Source organism: Musca vetustissima, unplaced genomic scaffold (genome assembly GCF_032173495.1).
Source record: "Musca vetustissima isolate MV318-11 ecotype Yass unplaced genomic scaffold, APGP_CSIRO_Mvet_v1 utg6707, whole genome shotgun sequence".
Taxonomy (NCBI): domain Eukaryota; kingdom Metazoa; phylum Arthropoda; class Insecta; order Diptera; family Muscidae; genus Musca; species Musca vetustissima.
This window is the reverse complement of record NW_026874014.1, coordinates 63,925-84,646: the sequence shown is the minus strand read 5'-3', so window position 1 is coordinate 84,646 and position 20,722 is coordinate 63,925. Positions and strand designations below refer to the sequence as shown.

At 34.1% G+C, this 20,722-nt stretch overlaps 1 protein-coding gene across 1 annotated transcript in view; it reads left to right on the top strand.

Moving 5' to 3' along the window:
- LOC133330044 (ATP-binding cassette sub-family C member Sur-like) overlaps nucleotides 1–10,647 on the top strand; it is a gene marked incomplete at its 5' end in the record, with an annotated part of 62,130 nt that extends 51,483 nt beyond the window's left edge. Inside the window, 4 exons of the mRNA XM_061538524.1 lie at nucleotides 97–224; nucleotides 8,545–8,839; nucleotides 10,208–10,404; nucleotides 10,468–10,647. Coding sequence (XP_061394508.1) covers nucleotides 97–224; nucleotides 8,545–8,839; nucleotides 10,208–10,404; nucleotides 10,468–10,647 — 800 coding nt within the window. The remainder of the gene's footprint in view (nucleotides 1–96; nucleotides 225–8,544; nucleotides 8,840–10,207; nucleotides 10,405–10,467) is intronic.
- Nucleotides 10,648–20,722: the final 10,075 nt, after the last annotated feature.

Genomic DNA, 20,722 nt, shown 5'->3' with positions numbered 1-20,722 from the left:
TTATTTATCTATTTATGTTGTTGTTTTTGTTTGTCGCTGCTTACACTTTTCATATACATTTATTTTTTGTTTTGGTTTTCTTTTTTGATTTGACAGACAAACCCGTAGCAATTTCGTGGCCACAACGCGGCGATATATCTTTCGAAAATGTCAGTTTACGTTATGAGGGACAGCACGAGGATGTTATTAGAAATTTAAATTTGAAAATACCGGCTGGCCAAAGGGTAAGTATTTTTTTTGTACATTTTTCTACATAGTATTAATAAATGGCATTTTTGTGGATTGTAATATTGAATATTTGAAATAGTATGTAGAAAATTTAAAAATAAACTCAGAATAATTACAATTATGTAAATTTTTTTGTATAATTTTAATTTGTTGAATTATTTTTTTCTAAAGATAAACGTAAATTTAATTGATTTTTAATATAGAAAATTATTTTTTCTATGGACAAATAATCAAATGATTTTTTCAATAGAAAATGATATTTTCTGTATAAAAGACTTACTGAATTGTTTTTTTACATCTACAAGTAGTGATTTTTTTCTAACGAAAAATTAATATAGGACAATTTTGTATGTATGCTGCGTTGGCATATTGTATACAATCAGTTTAATAATTTGATATTTTCATACAAAAAGTTAGCTGAATTAATATTTTTTACAGAAAAAGTAGGCTTTATTGAAGAAATTCGATATATTTTTGCGCATGTGAGACACAATCGATGTATAATGATATATAAAATCAAATGTATGGCGGGGGTAGTGCAAAATAGAAAAAAAACAGTAAGGAAAGTAGTAAAGTCGGACTGGGCCGACTATATGATACCCTTCACCACTTTGGGTACATATGTATCCGAAAAGACGTCGCCTTTTTGAAGGAATTTTGACATGAAATTGAACGAACTTAAATATGTGATTTTTATGTCTTTCTGGGACCTATGCTAAATTTCATTTCATTTGGGCAAGTTTAGAGTCGTTTGCGCACAGTGGGACAGATTTGTGTAAATCTATTCAAAACAAACTTGACACACGCTATTCGGCATGCTGCACTGTTTAAAATTTAATCTCAATAAATAAGTCGAAATTATATATGGAAGCTACGAGATATCTATATCTGAACCGATTTGAAGCAAACTTGCCAGAGATTAATTTACGAAAAAATACGTATAGGAGGTGTACACATTATTCCAGACTTAATTCAATACGCTATGGCAAAATTCGTGCAAATCGAATGATTTTCAGGAACTTTGGTGCACCATTTACCTAAAATCGGACGAAACTATGTATGGAAGCTATATCTAAATCTGAACCGATTTTCACGAAACTTAGCACACACCATTCTAGACTTAATTTAGTACGCTATACCAAAATTCATGCCAATCAAAAGATTAGCAGAGACATTGCTGTACCATTTATCTAAAATCGGGCGAAACTATATATGGAAGCTATATCGAAATCTAAACAGATTTTCACGAAACTTAGCACACATCATTCTAGACTTAATTCAATACGCTATGCCAAAATTCGTGCAAATCAAATGATTTTCAGGGACTTTGGTGCACCATTTACCTAAAATCGGGCGAAACTATATATGGGAGCAATTTGTAAATCTAGACCGATTTTCACGAAACTAAGCACACGTCATTCTAGACCTTATTCAATATGATATACCAAATTGCGTGCAAATCTAAAGATAATCAGAGACATTGGTAGACCATTTACCTAAAATGGGCGAAGTTATATATGGGAGCTATATTTAAATCTGAACCGATTTTCACGAAACTTAGCACACGGCATTCTAGACGTAATTCAATACGCTATGCCAAAATTCGTGCAAATCAAATGATTTTCAGGGACTTTGGTGCACCATTTACCTAAAATCGGGCGAAACTATATATGGGAGCTATATCTAAATCTGAACCGATTTTCAGGAAACTTAGCACACATCATTCTAGACCTAATTCAGTAGGCTATACCAAATTTCGTGCAAATGAAAAGATATATAGGGACTTTGGTACTCCATTTACCTTAAATCGGAAGAAAATATATATGGGAGCTATATCTAAATCTGAGCCGATTTTCACGAAACTTAACGCACATCATTCGAGAACTTATTCAGTAGGCTATACCAAATTTCGTGCAAATCGAAAGATATTTAGGGACTTAGGTATCCTATTTACCTTAAATCGGACGTAAATATATATGGGAGCTATATCTAAATCTGGACTGATTTTTCCCAATTTCAATAGGGTTCGTCCTTGGGCCAAACAAATGAGCTGTACCAAATTTCATCCAATTCGGATCATAAATGCGACCTGAACTTTGTTTACATTTCAATACGGACAGACGCACGGACATTCATAAATCGACTCAGAAAGTGATTCTATGCATATTCTTAAAAGAAACCATGGGTCTATCTCGATTATTTTTGCCAGTTAAAAACATATACACAAAGCCATAATACCCTGTACCACAGTGTGGTGAAGGGTATAATGAGTCACAACCAAATTAGCATAGAGAGTAAGTATGTCGACCACTATAACAAACATTATTATACATCCGGAAAATGTATACTGATTTTCTTCATAAAAGCCTTTCGAAGTCACATCGTTCTAATATTTCTAAAACACTTAGATGGCTCGAAACAGAACATCCGCGTCTTGTAGAGTGTGAGTATCCGCGTCTTGTAGAGTGTGAGTTTGGTGTGGCGACAGGTGGCCTTGTTTCTGAAGTGCTTATTTAGACCATAGTAACATTTGTTGACCTCAAATTTCAAAAATCATGTCATTGGTTTTATTTATTCAAAGCTGCAGTTTTCAAGTTCCACAGTTGCTTCGAGTCTACTGGTCTTTTCGTCATTTACTACCAGTCCCACTTTGGCAGGCTCTCAATCCGTTTAAAGGTGGCTGTTTCCGCTAGCAATGTTTTTATACCCTTCACCAAACTGTGCTACAGGGTATTACATCTTTGTGCATATGCTTGTAACAGGTAAAAATAATCGTGACGTCTATTACGATACATATGTAGAATACACCCAAAGTGGTGAGGGGTATCATATAGTCGGCCCAGTCCGACTTCGGCTTTATAGTGGACGAATAGGTGGAATGTGCCCATATGTTTTTCGTAGTTCTTTTCTAGGATTTGGCGTATGATCTGGTTATAGTGGATTTGCCATTAATAACATTGACCATTAGCTTCAGTCGTTCACACAGCACGCTATATAACATGATGAGTAGGAGACCAATTTCTTTATAGTTGACACATATCGTCTTGTCTACTTTTTTGTGCACACAGGGTGCTGAGGTTCCAATCATTGGGCATGCATTCCTCTAGCCAAGTTGTGCTAATTAGTTGGTGTATGCATCTGACCACCAGTCTTGAATAGTTCGGCTGGTAGCCCATCGGCACCTGCTGCTTTATTATTCTTCAGCCGATTGATTGCTATTCTGACCTTATCTTGGCTAAGTGGTATACACTCTATATAGTCATCTTTTATTGGTTCTGGGGTATCTTTATCACCGCTACTATTTGATATCAAAAGCTCTGCAGCTTCCTGATCCGCAACACGCTATATGTATCTCTCACCAGGTTTTATTCTGCATATCTACAGGAGGATGTGCAAAGCCCTCGGTTTGGTGTTTAACTCGTTGGTTAAATTTCTGGACTTCATTCTGACTCTTCTGTTATTTCTCTTTCTTCTAATGATAATCTTTGGTACCCAGGCGTTGCATTTGTTGCATTTTGTAGGGAGTGGGCAATTCTTTCCCATTGTGCTTCTATACTACTATCGGACAACTAGTGCTTTCGACTAGCAAGTGGGTAAGTTCAGCGGACAGCTTCTGGTGGCAGGTTTTCGACGTCGAGTTTCCGCGTTATGTTAGATAGCATCTTTGCTGCTACATTAAGACGAGTGCGAAATCGATCCCTTGTCTATCTCGTTTGATTTCTCGTTGTTTTATTGGGAGAAATTCAGGTGGCCTTGTGTATATCGATATGCTTGAATCTGATGCTGCTAACTACCATATTTTTGCTGCCGCGAAGTCAATCAACCTCATGCCGTTGTCGAATTTTTCTTCATGGAGGCTGAATTTTCCGACCCGTGGGGCCAAAAGTATTTGCCTTTCCTATGTTTGAATTTTAATATCATGGCCACGGCAGCGGTCATTTGCCGTTTCTAGGCGCTCGTAAAATATGTCTTTGGTCTGCTCATCTTTGACTTTCGTCGGAGCATGAACGCAAATAAGACTGCTGCAGAAGGACTTCGCTTTTATACGGATTATTGAAATTCGCCCATCTACTGGAGTGAATCTGGAGACGATGTCTTTTGTTATCCTGTTAACCATAAATCCCCAGCCAAATTCATGTCTCCGTTCATGTCAGCTATAATACAGTGCGTAATTATATGATTTACTTACGCCTGCCCCTTCCCATCGCATTTTCTGTAAGGCAATATTATCGGCTTCGTACTTCATGAGTACATCCGCCAAAGCGAAAACTGCGCCTGATTTACAGTTCCTGGCTCTTTCCACGTTTACAGGGGGTCGTCACCATTAGGGGTGATTGGTTTTCTTTTTCGTTGCTTTTCTCCTGGCAGCAATTTATAAAAGTCGCCCCCGTCGATTTTAGGTGGAGTATATATAAACAGTGTTTTACTTGTTACATTACGAACAATCGACTATTTATTGTTATCTAATTATTTGTACTCAATTTCGATATTTCTAAAATCCCAATTGACAGAGTTCATTTACATCAAATCAAATCATTGCTGTCTAACCAATTAGTTTTTAACAAATCTCAGCACACATTCTGTTTTCATTTCCTTTGTTTTGTTAAACTGATAACTGCACGGAAGTAAATATTGTAAAACTTATCAATTTTAAACAAAAATTCGAAATTTTTGTTGCCAAATAATACACAAATGATATCCTTTGAATAAAAACAATAGCAATATTTTGATTAAAATAAGCCATCAGGCTCTCCATCAGTGTTTTGTATTCAGGCCAATTATTTTAATATGCCATTGGCAAATTTTAACTTTTTGGTATGCGTTGCAGTTTTTTTATTTTAACTATTATCAAAGTAAATATTACACAATTTGTATTTGTTGTAAATATTTTATAAAATCTATCCAGAGATTACAGTAAATACTTCGTTTTTTTCCGCATTTGCAGCTCACTTTTTGTTCGTTATCAATCAATAAGTAAAAAATTGTAATTTGTAACAGTTAACTTTTAAAAGCTTTTTGTTGTTGTATTGCTCTAATAGCTTTTGCCTGAAGTAAATTAACTACAAAGCGTTGATAGACATGGCTAGTGTGTGATTGATGATATGGATTTGTATTGAACAAATAAATACAAAATGAAAAAAAAAAACAAATATCATAGAAATAAAATATTACGAATAAAATTTGCTGTTAGAGATCTAACAAATTGTTAGTACATAAATAAAAAAGTAACAAAATGTGTTGTTAAAAATTTAAATATTTAAATTTAGTTCATAGTATATTTAAATATTCTTATATTTTAAATAATATATATTTTGATACAAATATTATATTTTTAAATATTGAATAATAATAGTAATGTTAATAGAACATTTTCTTCACATTTTCTTTTACTGGAAAAATTACCGGCGGCGAAGTGAGAGAAACCTTGATATTAAGGCTATATCGAAACATCAACCGTTATTTATAATTTATGTATATATTATTATTATTAATAATGTCAAAAATTCAATTAATCTGTAGACACTTGCTACCTTTAGGGTCGTCTATTTAGGCCTCAGCTTGACTACATATAGAAAACTGGTCTGCCGCTCGTCTACATGACCTCATTTGCCTTCAGGGCATGACGATCGGACCATCTTCTATATTAATTACCTCACATTCAGCCCCTTTATATGGACAGCGTATCACTTCCTTACCCTGATTTTGGCTTTATATATTCCATTCCAATCAATTTGTCTATATATACTTTCCAAAATTGTCCGCACACTGCATTCAGTTCAATTATATAGACTCCCTGGCCCTCAGCTTATCATTGGCCTTTATTGCGACCGTAGAGACTACATGACCCTCAGTTCTTCTATGAAAATTCTCTGGCCTCAGCTCGTTCCTATCGTACCTCGTACAGGTCTTCAGATCATCTTTAAAGAGTCACAGGTCGCAAGCTTATCAATATAGATAGACTGATTATTAACATGTCTATATAAATTCCCAGGCATACATCTCCTTTCCATGGACAGACTGCCACAGATTGTCATAAACTTAATGACTTATATAGTACATGTAGGCGCAGTGAGACACGCTGCATTCAGCTCTTTCATATATTGTGAATCCATACTCCATATCTCTCAACTTATTCTTGGCGTTTAATTAGTCATAATATTAGTCAATATAATCGAATTTCTGCTCATCAAATTGTCTATAATGTCTCGCTAGCCTTTTTTAGACTCTAAAGACTTCCTGACTTTAGTTCGGGTATATATACTTCTGGACTTCGGTTCGTCTTAAGGGAACCCCACCCATTCTCGATTTTAATTTTTCAATATTTTCAATGGGCTGGTAAATCAATACCAATGCTTGTTAAGGTTTGTAACTTTGAACATATATAATTGAAGATTTAAAAGAGAAGAAAAATAATTTACAAAAAATTTTTGTTATTGTTTTGTTGTTGTTTTTTGTAATTAAAGAAAAGTCCTTATTTTGGTGGGCCTTGGTGGGCCTTTGAAAAAATATTTTTGGAAAATCGTCGATTTTTTACCAAAAACCAAGTTAAAAAATAAGGAAGATCTTCACCGATTGGCTTTATACTAGTTCATACGAGAGCTATACACTCCCAGAGAAACGTTGCAAAATTTGGAACCGATTGGATTATTAGTTTTTGAGTTATCGTGCCCGCCATTCGCAAAAAAAATGTTTAGAGAAAAACGCGTTTAAAGTTTGAAAAGTCCTTCAGCCGTCACTTGATGCCGACACAATAAATCGGCTATATCTTCAAGAGTTCTTGAGATTTTCACTTGAAATTTTGTAGAGACATTCTTTAATCAGTGTAGATTCGAATTATATCAACAAAAATTTTGACCCCGAGAATGGGGGGGGGGGCCCTTAATAAACTCACTGAATTTCTGTCGGTCCATACAAACCCGTATAAGGATCGTTCCTATAGACATCCTGGCTATCAGCTTCATGGCCTTTCCATGATCCTTAGTCAGATCTCTCAGTTCGCAGGGAGACTAGGCTTGTCATATTCTTTATATACTACCTGGCTCCCAGCTTAGTGATGACCATAAACCCTATATAGACTATTTGATCAACAACTAGTCTATATAAGATCTTTCGACTTAACCAAGTCCCTATATAAGATACCAGTTGGCGATCGATAATCTCTTCTCTGTTCATAGCTGCCATATTTTGGGTCCTTGGCGCACCATTTATTTAAAATCGGACGAAAATATATATGGTAGCTATATCCAAATCTGAACCGATTTCAAGGAAACTTGCCACAAGGAAACTTGCCGACCTGCACTTTGTTTACAATTTAACATGGACAGACGGACGGATGGACATGCATAAATCGACTCAGAAAAGGAACCACTATTCTCAAATGAAACATGTGTCTAACTCGAAGAAGGCGAAGTTATATATGGGTGCTATATCTAAATCTGAACCTATTTCCACAAAACTTTTTTGTATACATCAATATGAACATATTTCAATAAGCTGTGAACGTTTTTATTTGATTCGGACAAATAGTGGGTGTTTATGCACTATTTACCAAAAATCGGACGAAGCTATACATGGGAGCTATATCTAAATCTGAACCGATTTTCACAAAATAGAGTATATGGACCTATTTAAATACATTGTGCAAAATTTTGTACCAATCGGTGCACTATTTACCAAAAATCGGACAAAACTATATCTAAATCTAAACCGATTTCCACAAACTTCGTATACATCCATATGGACCTATTTCAGTACGCTTTGTTGTGTCAATCGGACATATATTGTGTGTTTGGGGCACCATTTAGATAAATCGGACGAATAGATATATGGAAGAAATATATAAATCCTAACGGATTTTCTACAATTTCAATAGGGTTCGTCCTTGGGCCAAATATTTCATCGGATCGCAAATGCGATCTCTACTTTCTTCACAAGACTATATGGGCATATGCATAAATCAACTCAGAATGCGATTCTATGCATATTATCAAAAGGAACCATGGGTCTATCTCGTTTTCTTCTGCCTGTTACAAACATATGCACAAAGACATAATACCCTGTACCCATAGTGTTTGTTTTCATAACTTCGAAGATTTTTCTTCTATATTTAAGGAACTTTAACCTTAAATGAATACTTAAACTTACATTTTTACCAGCAATACCTCTCAAAGGGCAATCCATTTTAATTGTCATTTTTCCCCATCCATTATTATTATTATTTTTTTCATTGTTGCCACCACTTGTTTTCGTTATCGTTGTATGTGCGTGTTTGTGGTTATCGTTAATTTGTTCTCTGTCTTCCATCTTTTTTTACAGATTGGCATTTGCGGTCGTACCGGCAGTGGTAAATCATCATTGGCCCTTTCACTATTCGGGGTTTTACAGGTGAGCCGGGGCTGTATACGCATCGATGACAATGATATCTCGCACATACATCCCGACGAGGTACGTACACGATTATCGATAATCCCACAGGATGTTCATTTGTTCAATATGACAATACGAGAGAATCTTGACCCGTCTGGTTACTATTCGGATTTGGAGCTATGGAATTGCCTTGAATTGGCACAGATGAAGGACTTTGTCAATAGTAAAATGCCACAGGGATTAGGTATGTATAAATGTATTGCGGATGTATGTATGTTCATGTGTCATGGAATTTCCTAACGATTATTCATACACGTTGTGCATGTGTTTTTCAGCCTGTCTGTGTGTGTCACATCATGCGCCATCTCACACATAGTAGGAACCTTTACATAGTATTTGTTAGGTTTCATGCAATTTGAATTTTAAAGTGAACTTGCTGTTTTGGGTGGGGTGGAGAAGTTAGTATAGCGGATTAAAAAGGGTGGCTGTGGCCTCCGACCAGTGGCCATCATGAAGTGCTTACCACAGCCTAGGCTATCGATTTAACAATGTTCACCATGAGTTTGCTTGGCTTCCCAGCATTCATTGACATGTCAAGTGAGACTTTATAGCATCGGGTGTTTTTTTTCGTACGAACGAGTTGAGTTTTGTATTTGTTTGGTATTCGTTCGTTTTCTCATATCCTCTTATAGTTTCAAGAGTTTAACGTAATTGTCCTTAGCTAAGCTGTTATCAGTAATAAATATGGCGGTATATATTGGAATATTAAAATAAAAAATCTTTTAATTTTTTGTTGTTGAATAATTGAATTGCATTTAAGATAAGAATTTTTATTTGAATTTTTTGGGGGTAAATGCCGATGAAAAGGGCATAAGTGATTTAATTGTAAAGAAGTGTGGGTCATCAAAAATCTGAGATAAAGAGGTTAGATAAAAAATCCACGGTTCTATTGGGTGCTGAAAAATATTCTGTAAAAAATCCACGCTTCTGTTTGGTGTTGATTTTTTTTTAATCCACGCTTCTGTTGGATGTTGAAAAATATTTTTTAAAAAATCCACGCTTTTTTTGGGTGTTGAAAAAAATTTTTAAACCAGTGAGCGGAGCAGTATAGTCGGACGGGGCCGACCATACGATACCCTACACAACTACCACGGAACTCAAATTTTCTGCGGATGTTTATTCCGAGCCTGGACAATATTTCGTGATATTTGCACCCTCTTGCCCGATTAGAGGTAAACAGCACCTCTTCCTCAAACTGACATATTTTCCGAATATTTCGGAAACATATTTTCCGAATATTGGGTTGCATTGTGATGTTCGGCTTTCATTTGTGGTCTATAGATCGACTCGAAAATAACACAAACAATTATGTTTTCGGTCCACTTCATTATTATCAGATCATCACCGAAAATTATAGGCGTTGAATCCACGCTTCAGTTGGCCCTTGAAAAATATTCTTTAATAAATCCACGCTTCAGTTGGCCCTTGATTTCTCCTTCTCTAGCATTCAAATCCATCGGTTTATAATCTGGCACACCATCCACTGAACTACGCCACCCTTTTTACAAATTTTACCCCACAGAAAATATGTAAAAATTTCCTCTATTTTCAGATACCGAAATTATGGATGGCGGCATAAATTTAAGCGTGGGCCATCGTCAACTTTTCTGCCTGGCCAGAGCCATTTTACGTGGTTCCGTGTGCTTAGTTTTGGATGAAGCTACCAGTTCTTTGGATACCAGCACTGAAAAGGCATTACTAGAGGCAGCTCATAAGGCTTTCCAGGGAAGAACGATAATAACAATAGCGGTATGTTTGTTATACATTTTTTAAGAAATTTTTATTTTATTGAAATATTTTTTTTTCTCACAGCATCGTTTATCGACTATTCTCGATTATGATCGGGTCATTGTATTGGAAAAGGGGCAAATTATTGAAGATGGCCCTCCGGAAGAATTGAAAAATAAAGCCGGTGGTATATTTGCTGCTCTCTTGAAATCTGGTAGACCTTTGTCGATTTTAAGTACGGATACTGGAATACAAAGTTTTTAAGAATATGAGTATATTTACCAAATAGTTTAATTGTGTAATTACAAAATTTATAGTATGAGGGGGATGTTTTCTTACATTTAGTTTTTTTTTCAGAAGTAGTGATAAACTGAAAATATAGACGAGCTGAAGGGGTCTCTATAGACGAGCTGAGAGAAGTATCTATAGACAAGATAAAGTGAGACATTGTAGATGAACGACCGAGTGTATGTATATACCAGTCAAATAGAGATTTTGTAGGCGAGCTGAGGCTTCCATCATATCCTTATGAGTCTCCTTTTTACGTTTATCGGACGCACTGGTTACCTTAGCATAGGATAGCGGCTCCCTGGCAGCTTTGTTGTGAATTTCTCCTCCGCACTGTAGGTTAAGCCTTTTGGGATTCCCGGTCTTTGAGGATTTCAATGCAATTGTTGTCGATGAATCCTCGTGGCAGTTTTTATTAAGTTTGGGTTGGGTCAACTTTCTCTCTCTATCAGACGACGGGGAGCTCTTTCCTTCCTGGCAGGTTGGACTTTAGTCTGCACTTCTAGGGACCTAATATTCTTCACCATTTCCGAGTTATTGGGGGAAAAGTCTGATTTATCCTTCTTGGTATCTAACTGCTGTTCGCTTTTGTTTCTCCTATTTATCATGGTCAGTTTCCGCTTCCTTGCCTCAAATAGCTCTTTTTTCTTGCCGGGAGCTTGCTCCTTGCTCATTTTTTCCACCAACTTATCAGCCTATTTGCTCCTCCTGCATTCTATGACAAGAATGTGTGCATTATATTCGTTTATTAATGCAGAATTTAAGTTGGAGTCCCGGCCTGTCTCGGAAGTTTTGGTCGAGATTACTCTTTGCCGGTGGTACTTGAACTCATGCTTGTAGAGATAGCCTCGTCTGTAGATGCCAAGACACCTATATCTGTTGGATATATTTGGTCACCATCTCAGAATGACAAAGGGGCGCGACTCGAGGGCATATCAATGACACTCTTCGGTTTGTACTGGGATATTTAGGCCTCATACCGTAACTTTATTCTTACTTTCTTTTTCCATGGTCCGTTTTGGTCTGCGGGGATAAACTTCTAAAGGAAGGTGATCAAACTATGCTAATACCTCCCCCTATCCTTATTGTAGACAGACAAATCCATCTGGTTCGTGGTAATTAGTTTGGGGACCAGAGTAAATTATGATTGGATGACCAGAAGGACAAACTTCACCTGGGGACGCGGTCGGTTGTAGACTGACAACTCCTTTGGGCAGTTAGAAGGCTGATAATTTACTCGGGGTTTCTAAAGTCCAGAATAAATTCTGAATGGATGACCAGAAGGACATACAAGAAAAACTAAGTGGTAGGAATACCTCCGAGAAATTCTATATTTTTAAAAATAATGTAAATGTATATATAACATGTACTTAATTATAATTTCCTTTGTAGTTAAACTACTTATCTTAATTATATTTATGTATATCAACAAAAAAATGCCAAATATTATACCAAAAATATGTATTTAAAATATTTTAAAAAATAATCATTTAAAAATGTTTTATTTATGTAATTATATAAAAAACAATGCCAAATAATATACCAAAAAATAATTATAAATGTTTGTAAAAATAATTTAAATAAAATTCCAATATTTATGTAATTTATTGTACTCGGATTTTAAACATTGCTTGGTATCTTAAGAAATCTATTGTTTTTATTTTTCTTTTGCCAAGAAGAAATAGCAATACAGTATGTCCTTCAGACTGTTCCACTTACATACATACGAGTTTATTCTACTCTGTCACATACTGGCAACGCAGCCACGTTCCAAATGCAATGGCAAATGCGACCATTGTACAATTGTCATAACCAGTTATAAGAATGGCTTTGATCGGATAACTGACAACTTCACACACTCGACCACGACACAATACCACACCACGCCACTCCACATGAGATGCGATATGTGAGTGTGTGTGTGGCTTTGCTTCATGTATTTAACATTTTTTCTTGTATTTGTTGTTTCTTCTTCAGATTCATTTGTTATTATTGCATGCTTCGAGTTCTTATGTTATTGCATAACAATATTGGTATCAAACGCACACAGACACACTCATACGGGAACACATAAGGAGCATGGAACGTGCTAACAACACGTGCAGCTGCCCACACAAACACATACACACTCTGGAAACCCTTTATGGCAAATCTCTGCTAAAAGTATCATATCGGTTAGTGTTGTATTCGTAAAAGAAAAACACTGAAACGCATATAACACTTATATTAACATGAACCACTTTAAAAATAAATGTCGAAACAATACATGGACGTGTAAGTATACGTACACACACATACGCATATATTTACTCGTGTAAATATTCAATATATGTATGTGAAAAATAAAAAAATGCACATGTATGCGACAGTTTGAAGAAATCAAACAACTCTCGGGAAAGTAAGTCGCATAGCAGGTATGTAATGAAAATATTATTTCAATCCAAGTTCAAACTGAAAAATTGGCATCTGGCTTAATATGATATACTTATATGGATATTTATCTCAATATAAGTCTAGACTATAATCTTAAAAAAGAACAAATAAAAACATCACTCATTCTCAAGGGCCGAACTTTTTATAGCCTCCACCATGTGGGAGGCTATAAAATACATATATTGCTCGTTATCTCAATATAAGTCCAGACTATAATATTAAAGAAGAACAAATAAAAACATCATTCAGTTCTCAAGGGCCGAACTTTTTAAGCCTCCACCACGAGGGGTGTCTTAAAAATTCCTCATGTTAATCGGGACATTTATATGGGGATTATGTTATGGTTTTTTGTGACGTGGCCCGATATAGCCCATCTGCGAAACAACCATCCAAATATTGTAATATCTATCGTGATTTCATCAGACAGACGGAAGGACATACATATAATTTAATTTCGATCAAGAATATATATACTTTATCGAGTCTACGGTGAATATGATATACATATATTGCTCGTTATCTCAATATAAGTCCAGACTATAATATTAAAGAAGAACAAATAAAAACATCGTTAAGTTCTCGATAACCGAACTTTTTATAGCCTCCACAACATGGGGTGTCTTAAAAATTTCTCAAGTTAATCGGGACATTATATGATGATTATGTTATGGTTTTTTGTGACGTGGCCCGATATAGCCCATCTGCGATACCAACCATCCAAATGCTGCCATATCTATCGTGATTTCATCAGAGAGACGGAATGACATACATACAATTTAATTTTGATCGAGAATATATATACTTTATGAAGTCTCCGGTGAATATTTCAATGTGTTGCAGACGGAATGACAAATTAAATATACACTCTACCTTATGGTGGATTTTATAAAAAGGGCTGGAATATTAGATATACACTGGTAGCCAAAACTAAAGCACCTGATATTGCAAACTGAGTATATAAACTGTAACTTTTTTTTGAAAAATAAGTTTATAGTAAACGTTTTTTTTAAGAAATAAATAGATAATTTAATCACCTAAAAAATAAAAAAATATAAACTCAACATTTATTTTGAAATAAAAAATAATCTCTATGGAAAACTAAATTGTCCCAATTTTTTCTGGGTCAAAACTAAGTAACTTTTCGATTTTTTCTTATAACAAAGCAAATTTTGCTTGTTTAAATCTCTTTTGATTTTGCTATCTATGATACTCCAAAGATTTTTACATAGGGGAAGATCTGATAATTGTGTTGGCCATTATAAAACTTCGATTTTATCATTGATCGTCAACAACACTAAAGTTTATTAAAGTTCTCAGACGGTCGGAACATATCAATGCGGCGATTGGTGCACTAGGTTTTAAAACACAAATTTTAGGAAACAATTCATATTTATAAATTACTGATAATTCACTTTCATTATAATTACCAGTTTCATCTGTTTAATTGACCATGATTAATGTTCATATTTTGATGCATCTGAATGATTATAACATTTTTGTTTTTTTGTAAACCATGACCCGCAATGTTTTAAAATTTTACCGTTGTAAAGGTCAAAGTTTCCAGATTTGAAATATACCTAAATTTCGCTTTTTGGATTTCTGGCTCATTGTTTTCGGTTAAAAAATACTCGATGTAATGAACTGACACTTGGCCCATTTGTGCTAAATATATATTCATTATTGATCCCTTAATGTGTTATCGTCCACACCATACAGCCAGACACACGTCTGTGACGGATTTAGCTCGGTTTAAAATCTGTATGAGGGTATAAACATGTAAATAGCTAAAATCTGTATGTTTCAGTGGATTAATTTAGGTATTTGTAGGCAATTTTTGTTGAGGAATCATCTGCATCAATTGAAATATAAAATTAAACCAATAAGAAAAGAGCCGCACTGCTCTACACCACTTTGGACATATAACAGATAATGCCCATTATATAAACCCAGTAAGGAAAGTAGTAAAGTCGGACTTGACCGACTATATGATACCCTTCACCACTTTGGGTATATTGTACATATGTATCCTTACAATTTCATGTTCCCTCGAAGGAACATACTCATGTCATTCTGCAACCTATGATAAATTTAATTTCATTCGGGCAGATTAAGAGTCGTCTGCGTACCATGGGACAAATTTATGGAAAACGATTTATTGCAAAATTGATACACGCTATTCGGTACGCCGCACTGTTAAAAATATAATTTCAATCAGACATCCAATCGAAATATATATGGAAGCTATGGCTACATCTGCACGAATTTCAACAAAACGCAATAACGCCATTCAAGTCTCAATATGATACGTTGTGCAAAATTTCGTGTTAATCGGAAAAACTTTAGGTGTTTGGTGCACCATTTATGTAAAATCGGACGAAAAAATATATGGGAGCTATATCTAAATTTTAACCGATTTTTCCCAATTTCAATAGGGTTTGTCCTTGGGCCATATAAATTAGCTGCGCCAAATTTCATCCAATCCGAATCATAATTGCGACCTGTAGTTTGTTTGCAATTTAACATGGACAGACAGACGGACGGATGGACGGACATGCATAAATCGACTTAGAAAGTAATTTTACAAAGAAATTTACAAATAAATAATATATATACTGTATCATTGTTTGATGTAGGTTAAAAATACATAATGTCGTTTGTGTCTGATCTGTTATAATTAGTACTAAATATTATTTACCTTTTAGGCTGCAATAAATATAACTCAATTCATTTTCCTATTTAAATGTGACAATTGTAAAGCATAATTTTAGGCGATGATAGTTTTTGTAACGCCAAGGGTTAACATCCTCTATGACGACTTATTTGACTTACAAATAATGAAATTGACGAATGTAAATTCCGTTTGAATGTGGGATATAAAATGTAAATAAATGAAAACCATTGGGGGAAAAAACACTAAAAAAATACTTCTTTATTTCAATAAATTAATCATGATTTAGAAAATAAATTCATATAATGCCTATTATAACATTAACATTTATAGGATAAATGCGATTTTACAAAATTATAACAAATGAAAATTTAAGGGTGGAATCAAACAATTTTTTTGTTATAATTTCGCTATATTCGTATATGTTCGCATATATATAAGATATTTGTATTAAAGATATGTCCTAAACTTTGGAACCTGGAAAAGTGTTCGCCACAAATTAATGTTCGTTGTAACGTTACTCGACTGTAATTTTTTTATCATGTTAGACAATTTAATTAACGACTTATTACATTTTATATATTTGATAATTATATAAAATTTAATTGTTCTGCATTTTATGACCGGCAATTCAATATTATTGCATACTAGCGGGCCTGGCAAACGTTGTCTTGCCTAGCAATATTGTTGATGTATAATTTTTGAAATTTTAGATTATTTTGTATGCCCCACACCATAAGGTGGAGTGTACAGATCTTTGTAATACCTTGGTATTTATCAGAGCACACATAAAGAGACATTACAGTACTGAATGTCTACAATTTGATGTTTATGAGCGTGTCTTGTTGCTATTTCTGCATTCTACAGTTTCGGTGGATATATATTTATTAACATTTGAACACGTGGAAAAACTTTAAATTTAATAAATTTATATGCACATATAACTTATTTACAATGCATGGAATAAGAAATCAATTTTGATGTTTTGAAATAATAAAATATTGTCAGTATAAAAAAAAATGTAAAAGGTTTTGTAGGAGCTCCTCTAATAATTCTAACACCGGTATTGCAATATTCAATGATGGTTAATTGTTGTTTAAGATGATCACCATTATCGATGACAAATTTTACCGATTCAGATATGTATTTTCCCAATTCCACAATGGAACTCCAATAACCCCCTGTTTGCACCGTGTACGAATTGAGTATAGAAGAGTAGATATGAACCGATTTAATGTAAATTATGCACGAACTAACCAACGCACAGCTAAGTGTTGTTGAAATCGGTTAGGATTTAAATATAGCTTTAATATCCAATTTCTTTCAATTTCTCGTCAATTTTGGACATACAATCAAAATCAGTAGAGCTTGGCTAAAATCGGTATATATATTTACATACGTCTATGGTCAGTTCGTTCAAATTTTGTCTTTTTTTACTGATTGTAAATTTTTCAATAAAATTTGAATTTATTTACTCATTTTTTTATTGTATTGTAATTTCTTAAAATCCCTTTGTTCCACTTAACAAAAAACACAATTTTGGTCTAATTTAAGACCAATACAATATTGGAATATCTAAATAAAGCCAACCAATTATTACAAGTGTTTTTGTGTTACATTTCCTACTTGCACTTCATACAAAAAATACCGATTGCCTATATTATTGAAACTGATGAAATGTTTTGTGTACATACATCTTGTGGTTTCTATTTTTGAGAATTTTTTGTACATTCCTTTTGTTAAAGAAAATTATGTAAAGGATATGTTTGTTTGAAGTGATAGAGCTTTTCGTCAACTTTTTGGATTACACGGAAATATAAATCAACTTAAAACTTTCTTTTTTTAATGAAAATAAAAATTAATTTTTAGGTATCACCCTTAAATGTACAGTTCCCATATGGTCTTAGAATGTTGTCGTTATTTGTGATTAAAAGGCTTTCATATTCTATATTTGCATATACTCCATATAAAGATTCCATCCCAATTTAGGTATTTTGTAGATTCTAGCTTCATATTCCAAGCGATATGACTATAAATAAACAGGTCGGAATTTCATAGGATCTATGCAGGTCAGAGTTCTAACATAGCTCCCACATAAAGTTATGTTAAATATCATATTGAATTTTGTAACCTAAGTATTTGTAATTTGGTATTTCGTTTACTCAGAGGACATAATCGACATATAATTGTGAATGGTATAAAAAGTTCGGGTAGGTCGAACTTAGCGACACTTTCGTCGTAGCCCATTGTGGTTAAATTTCAACCCAGCCCAACGCAAAATGATCAAAATTAGTTAATATTATCAACATACCTTTGCTCATACAACAATATATAATATTTGAAAAATTAATTATAGATTTGGATTTTGAACTGACCTACCTTTGGATTTGTATACAAATACGGTATGCAATAAAATCATTATGGAGGTGAGAATGGAAAATTCCTTATGCAGATGAGGATAAGGACAAAATCGTCAAGTCGTGATGAGTTGTTTTGCTAATAACTTTAAAGATCATGAAGAAAAATCTTTATATTTTAGTTTGCTCGTATTTCAGATTATTTGTATACCCATATCACACTGTGGTACAAGGCATTATATCTTTGATCATATGTTTGTAACAGGCAAAAGGAAACGAGATAGACCTGTGGTTCCTTTTGACAATACACACAGAATTAGATTCTGGGTAGATGAATTTATATCGCATATATTTTTTCCTTCGTCCTATATATCGAAATTTGGTATAGAGTACTAAATAAGAATGATGTGTGCTACGTTTCGTAAAAATCGACACATTTTTATATATAGCTCCCATATATATTTTCTTTCGATTTTATGTAAACTGCACACCAAACACCTAATTGTCTGATTGACATGAAACAACGTTATTGCGTTTTTATACCCTTCACAGTGGTACAGGGTATTATGTCTTTGTGCATATGTTTGTAACAGGCAAAAGGAAACTAGATAGGCCCATGGTTCCTTTTGAGAATATGCATAGAATAACTTTCTGAGTCGATTTATGCATGTCCGTCTGTCCGTCCGTCCATGTATTTTTGTGAACAAAGTACAGGTCGCATTCATGATTCGATTTGGATGAACTTTGGTACATGTCACTTATTTGGCCCAAGGACGAACCCTATTGAAATTGGAGAAAAGCGGTTCAGAATTAGATATGGCTCCCATATATAGTTTCGTCCAATTTTAGGTAAATGGTGCACCAAACTCCCAATATTGGTCCGATTGTGACAAAAATTTGCACAGAGTATTGAATTAGGTCTTGATTGATACACGTCAAGTTTAGTTAAAATCGGTTCAGATTTAGATATAGCTCCCATATATAGATTCGTCCGATTTTAGGTAAATGGTGCACCAAACTCTCAATATTGGTCCGATTGAGACAAATAGTGGTTGAATAGTGGTTTAAGGGTCAAAATTTCAATTAAAAATCTCAAGAACTCTTGAAAATATAGCCGATTTATTGTGTAAGCATCAAGTGACGGCTAAAGGGCTTCTCAAACTTTAAACGCGTTTTTCTCTTTTGCGAATGGCGGGCACGATAATCGATTCCAAATTTGTACACGTTTCTCTGGGAGTGTATAGCTATCGTATGAACTAGGATAAATCCAATCGGTGAAGATCTTCTTTTTTTAACTTGGTTTTTGGTCAAAAATTGGCGATATTCCAAAAATATTTTTTCAAAGGTCCGCCATTTTGTTAATTTTAGAGGGAAATCTAGTTCATACGAGAGCCAGACATGTACTCTTTCTAACACCGTTATATATATCATGCCCGCCATCAAAAATAAGGACTTTTCTTTAATAACAAAAAAAAAAAAAAAAAAAGAACCAACAACAAAACAATAACAAAAAATGTTTGCAAATTATTTTTCTTCTCTTTTAAATCTTCAAATATATATGTGCAAAGTTACAAACCTTAACAAGGATTGGTATTGATTTACCAACCCATTGAAAATCTTGAAAAATTAAAATCGAGAATGGTTGGGGTTCCCTTAAATCGACTTACATAAATTTGTCCCATTGTACGCAAACGACTCTAAATTTGCCCCAACGAAATGAAATTTAGCATAGGTTGCGGAAGGGTATTGTGTATGAATTGATGTTAGTCGGTTCACTTATAGATAATGATTACGTATTTATCATTCAATTTCATGTCAATGTTCCTTCGAAATGGCGAAGTCTGTTAGGACACATATGTGGAATATACCTACAGTGGTGAAGAGTATCACAAAGTCGATCCAGTCCGACTTAACTACCTTCCTTACTGGTTTTGTATGTCGACTATTTCATTCCGTCATTCCGTTTGCAAACACATCAAAATATTTATCAGAGAAAAATCGATTATCGATCTTTACAGGATCTTTCTTACTCGAATAAATTTTGTTGATGTGTTTAGTATAATGAAAAAAATGTTGACAGCAAAAATTAATCGCGACATAACTCCAAAACTTACCTATGGCAAAATTTTCATTCTGGGTTCTCAATAAATTCGCTAATAGCTTTTATCTACATATCCCCGCTTTTGTGACACAATGTTATATTTTGGTCAAGATTAGTTAAAATACCACTTTTGAAAAATTACTTATCGTCTTGGATTTTGGAGTGATCATCTGAAATACATTTGAACTTTTACACAAAGAAATCAGTTTTGTTACGACCTTAATTTAAATTATTTAATATATCTTTTTTTTGTACTAAACATTAAATCGAACAAATAATCCATCCATATATAGGAACTTACATTTAAACTAGTAATAAAACAAATGACGAACACATATTTAAAAAATACTAACAGCCTAGGATACAATAAAAGCTGGGTGGCATCGCTACGCCACACTGGATAATTTGCAAATGTTATTCTATGCAAGTCTACCACAACATGGTATTAATATAATAAATTCAACAATTATATTTACAGAATTTAAAAATTAC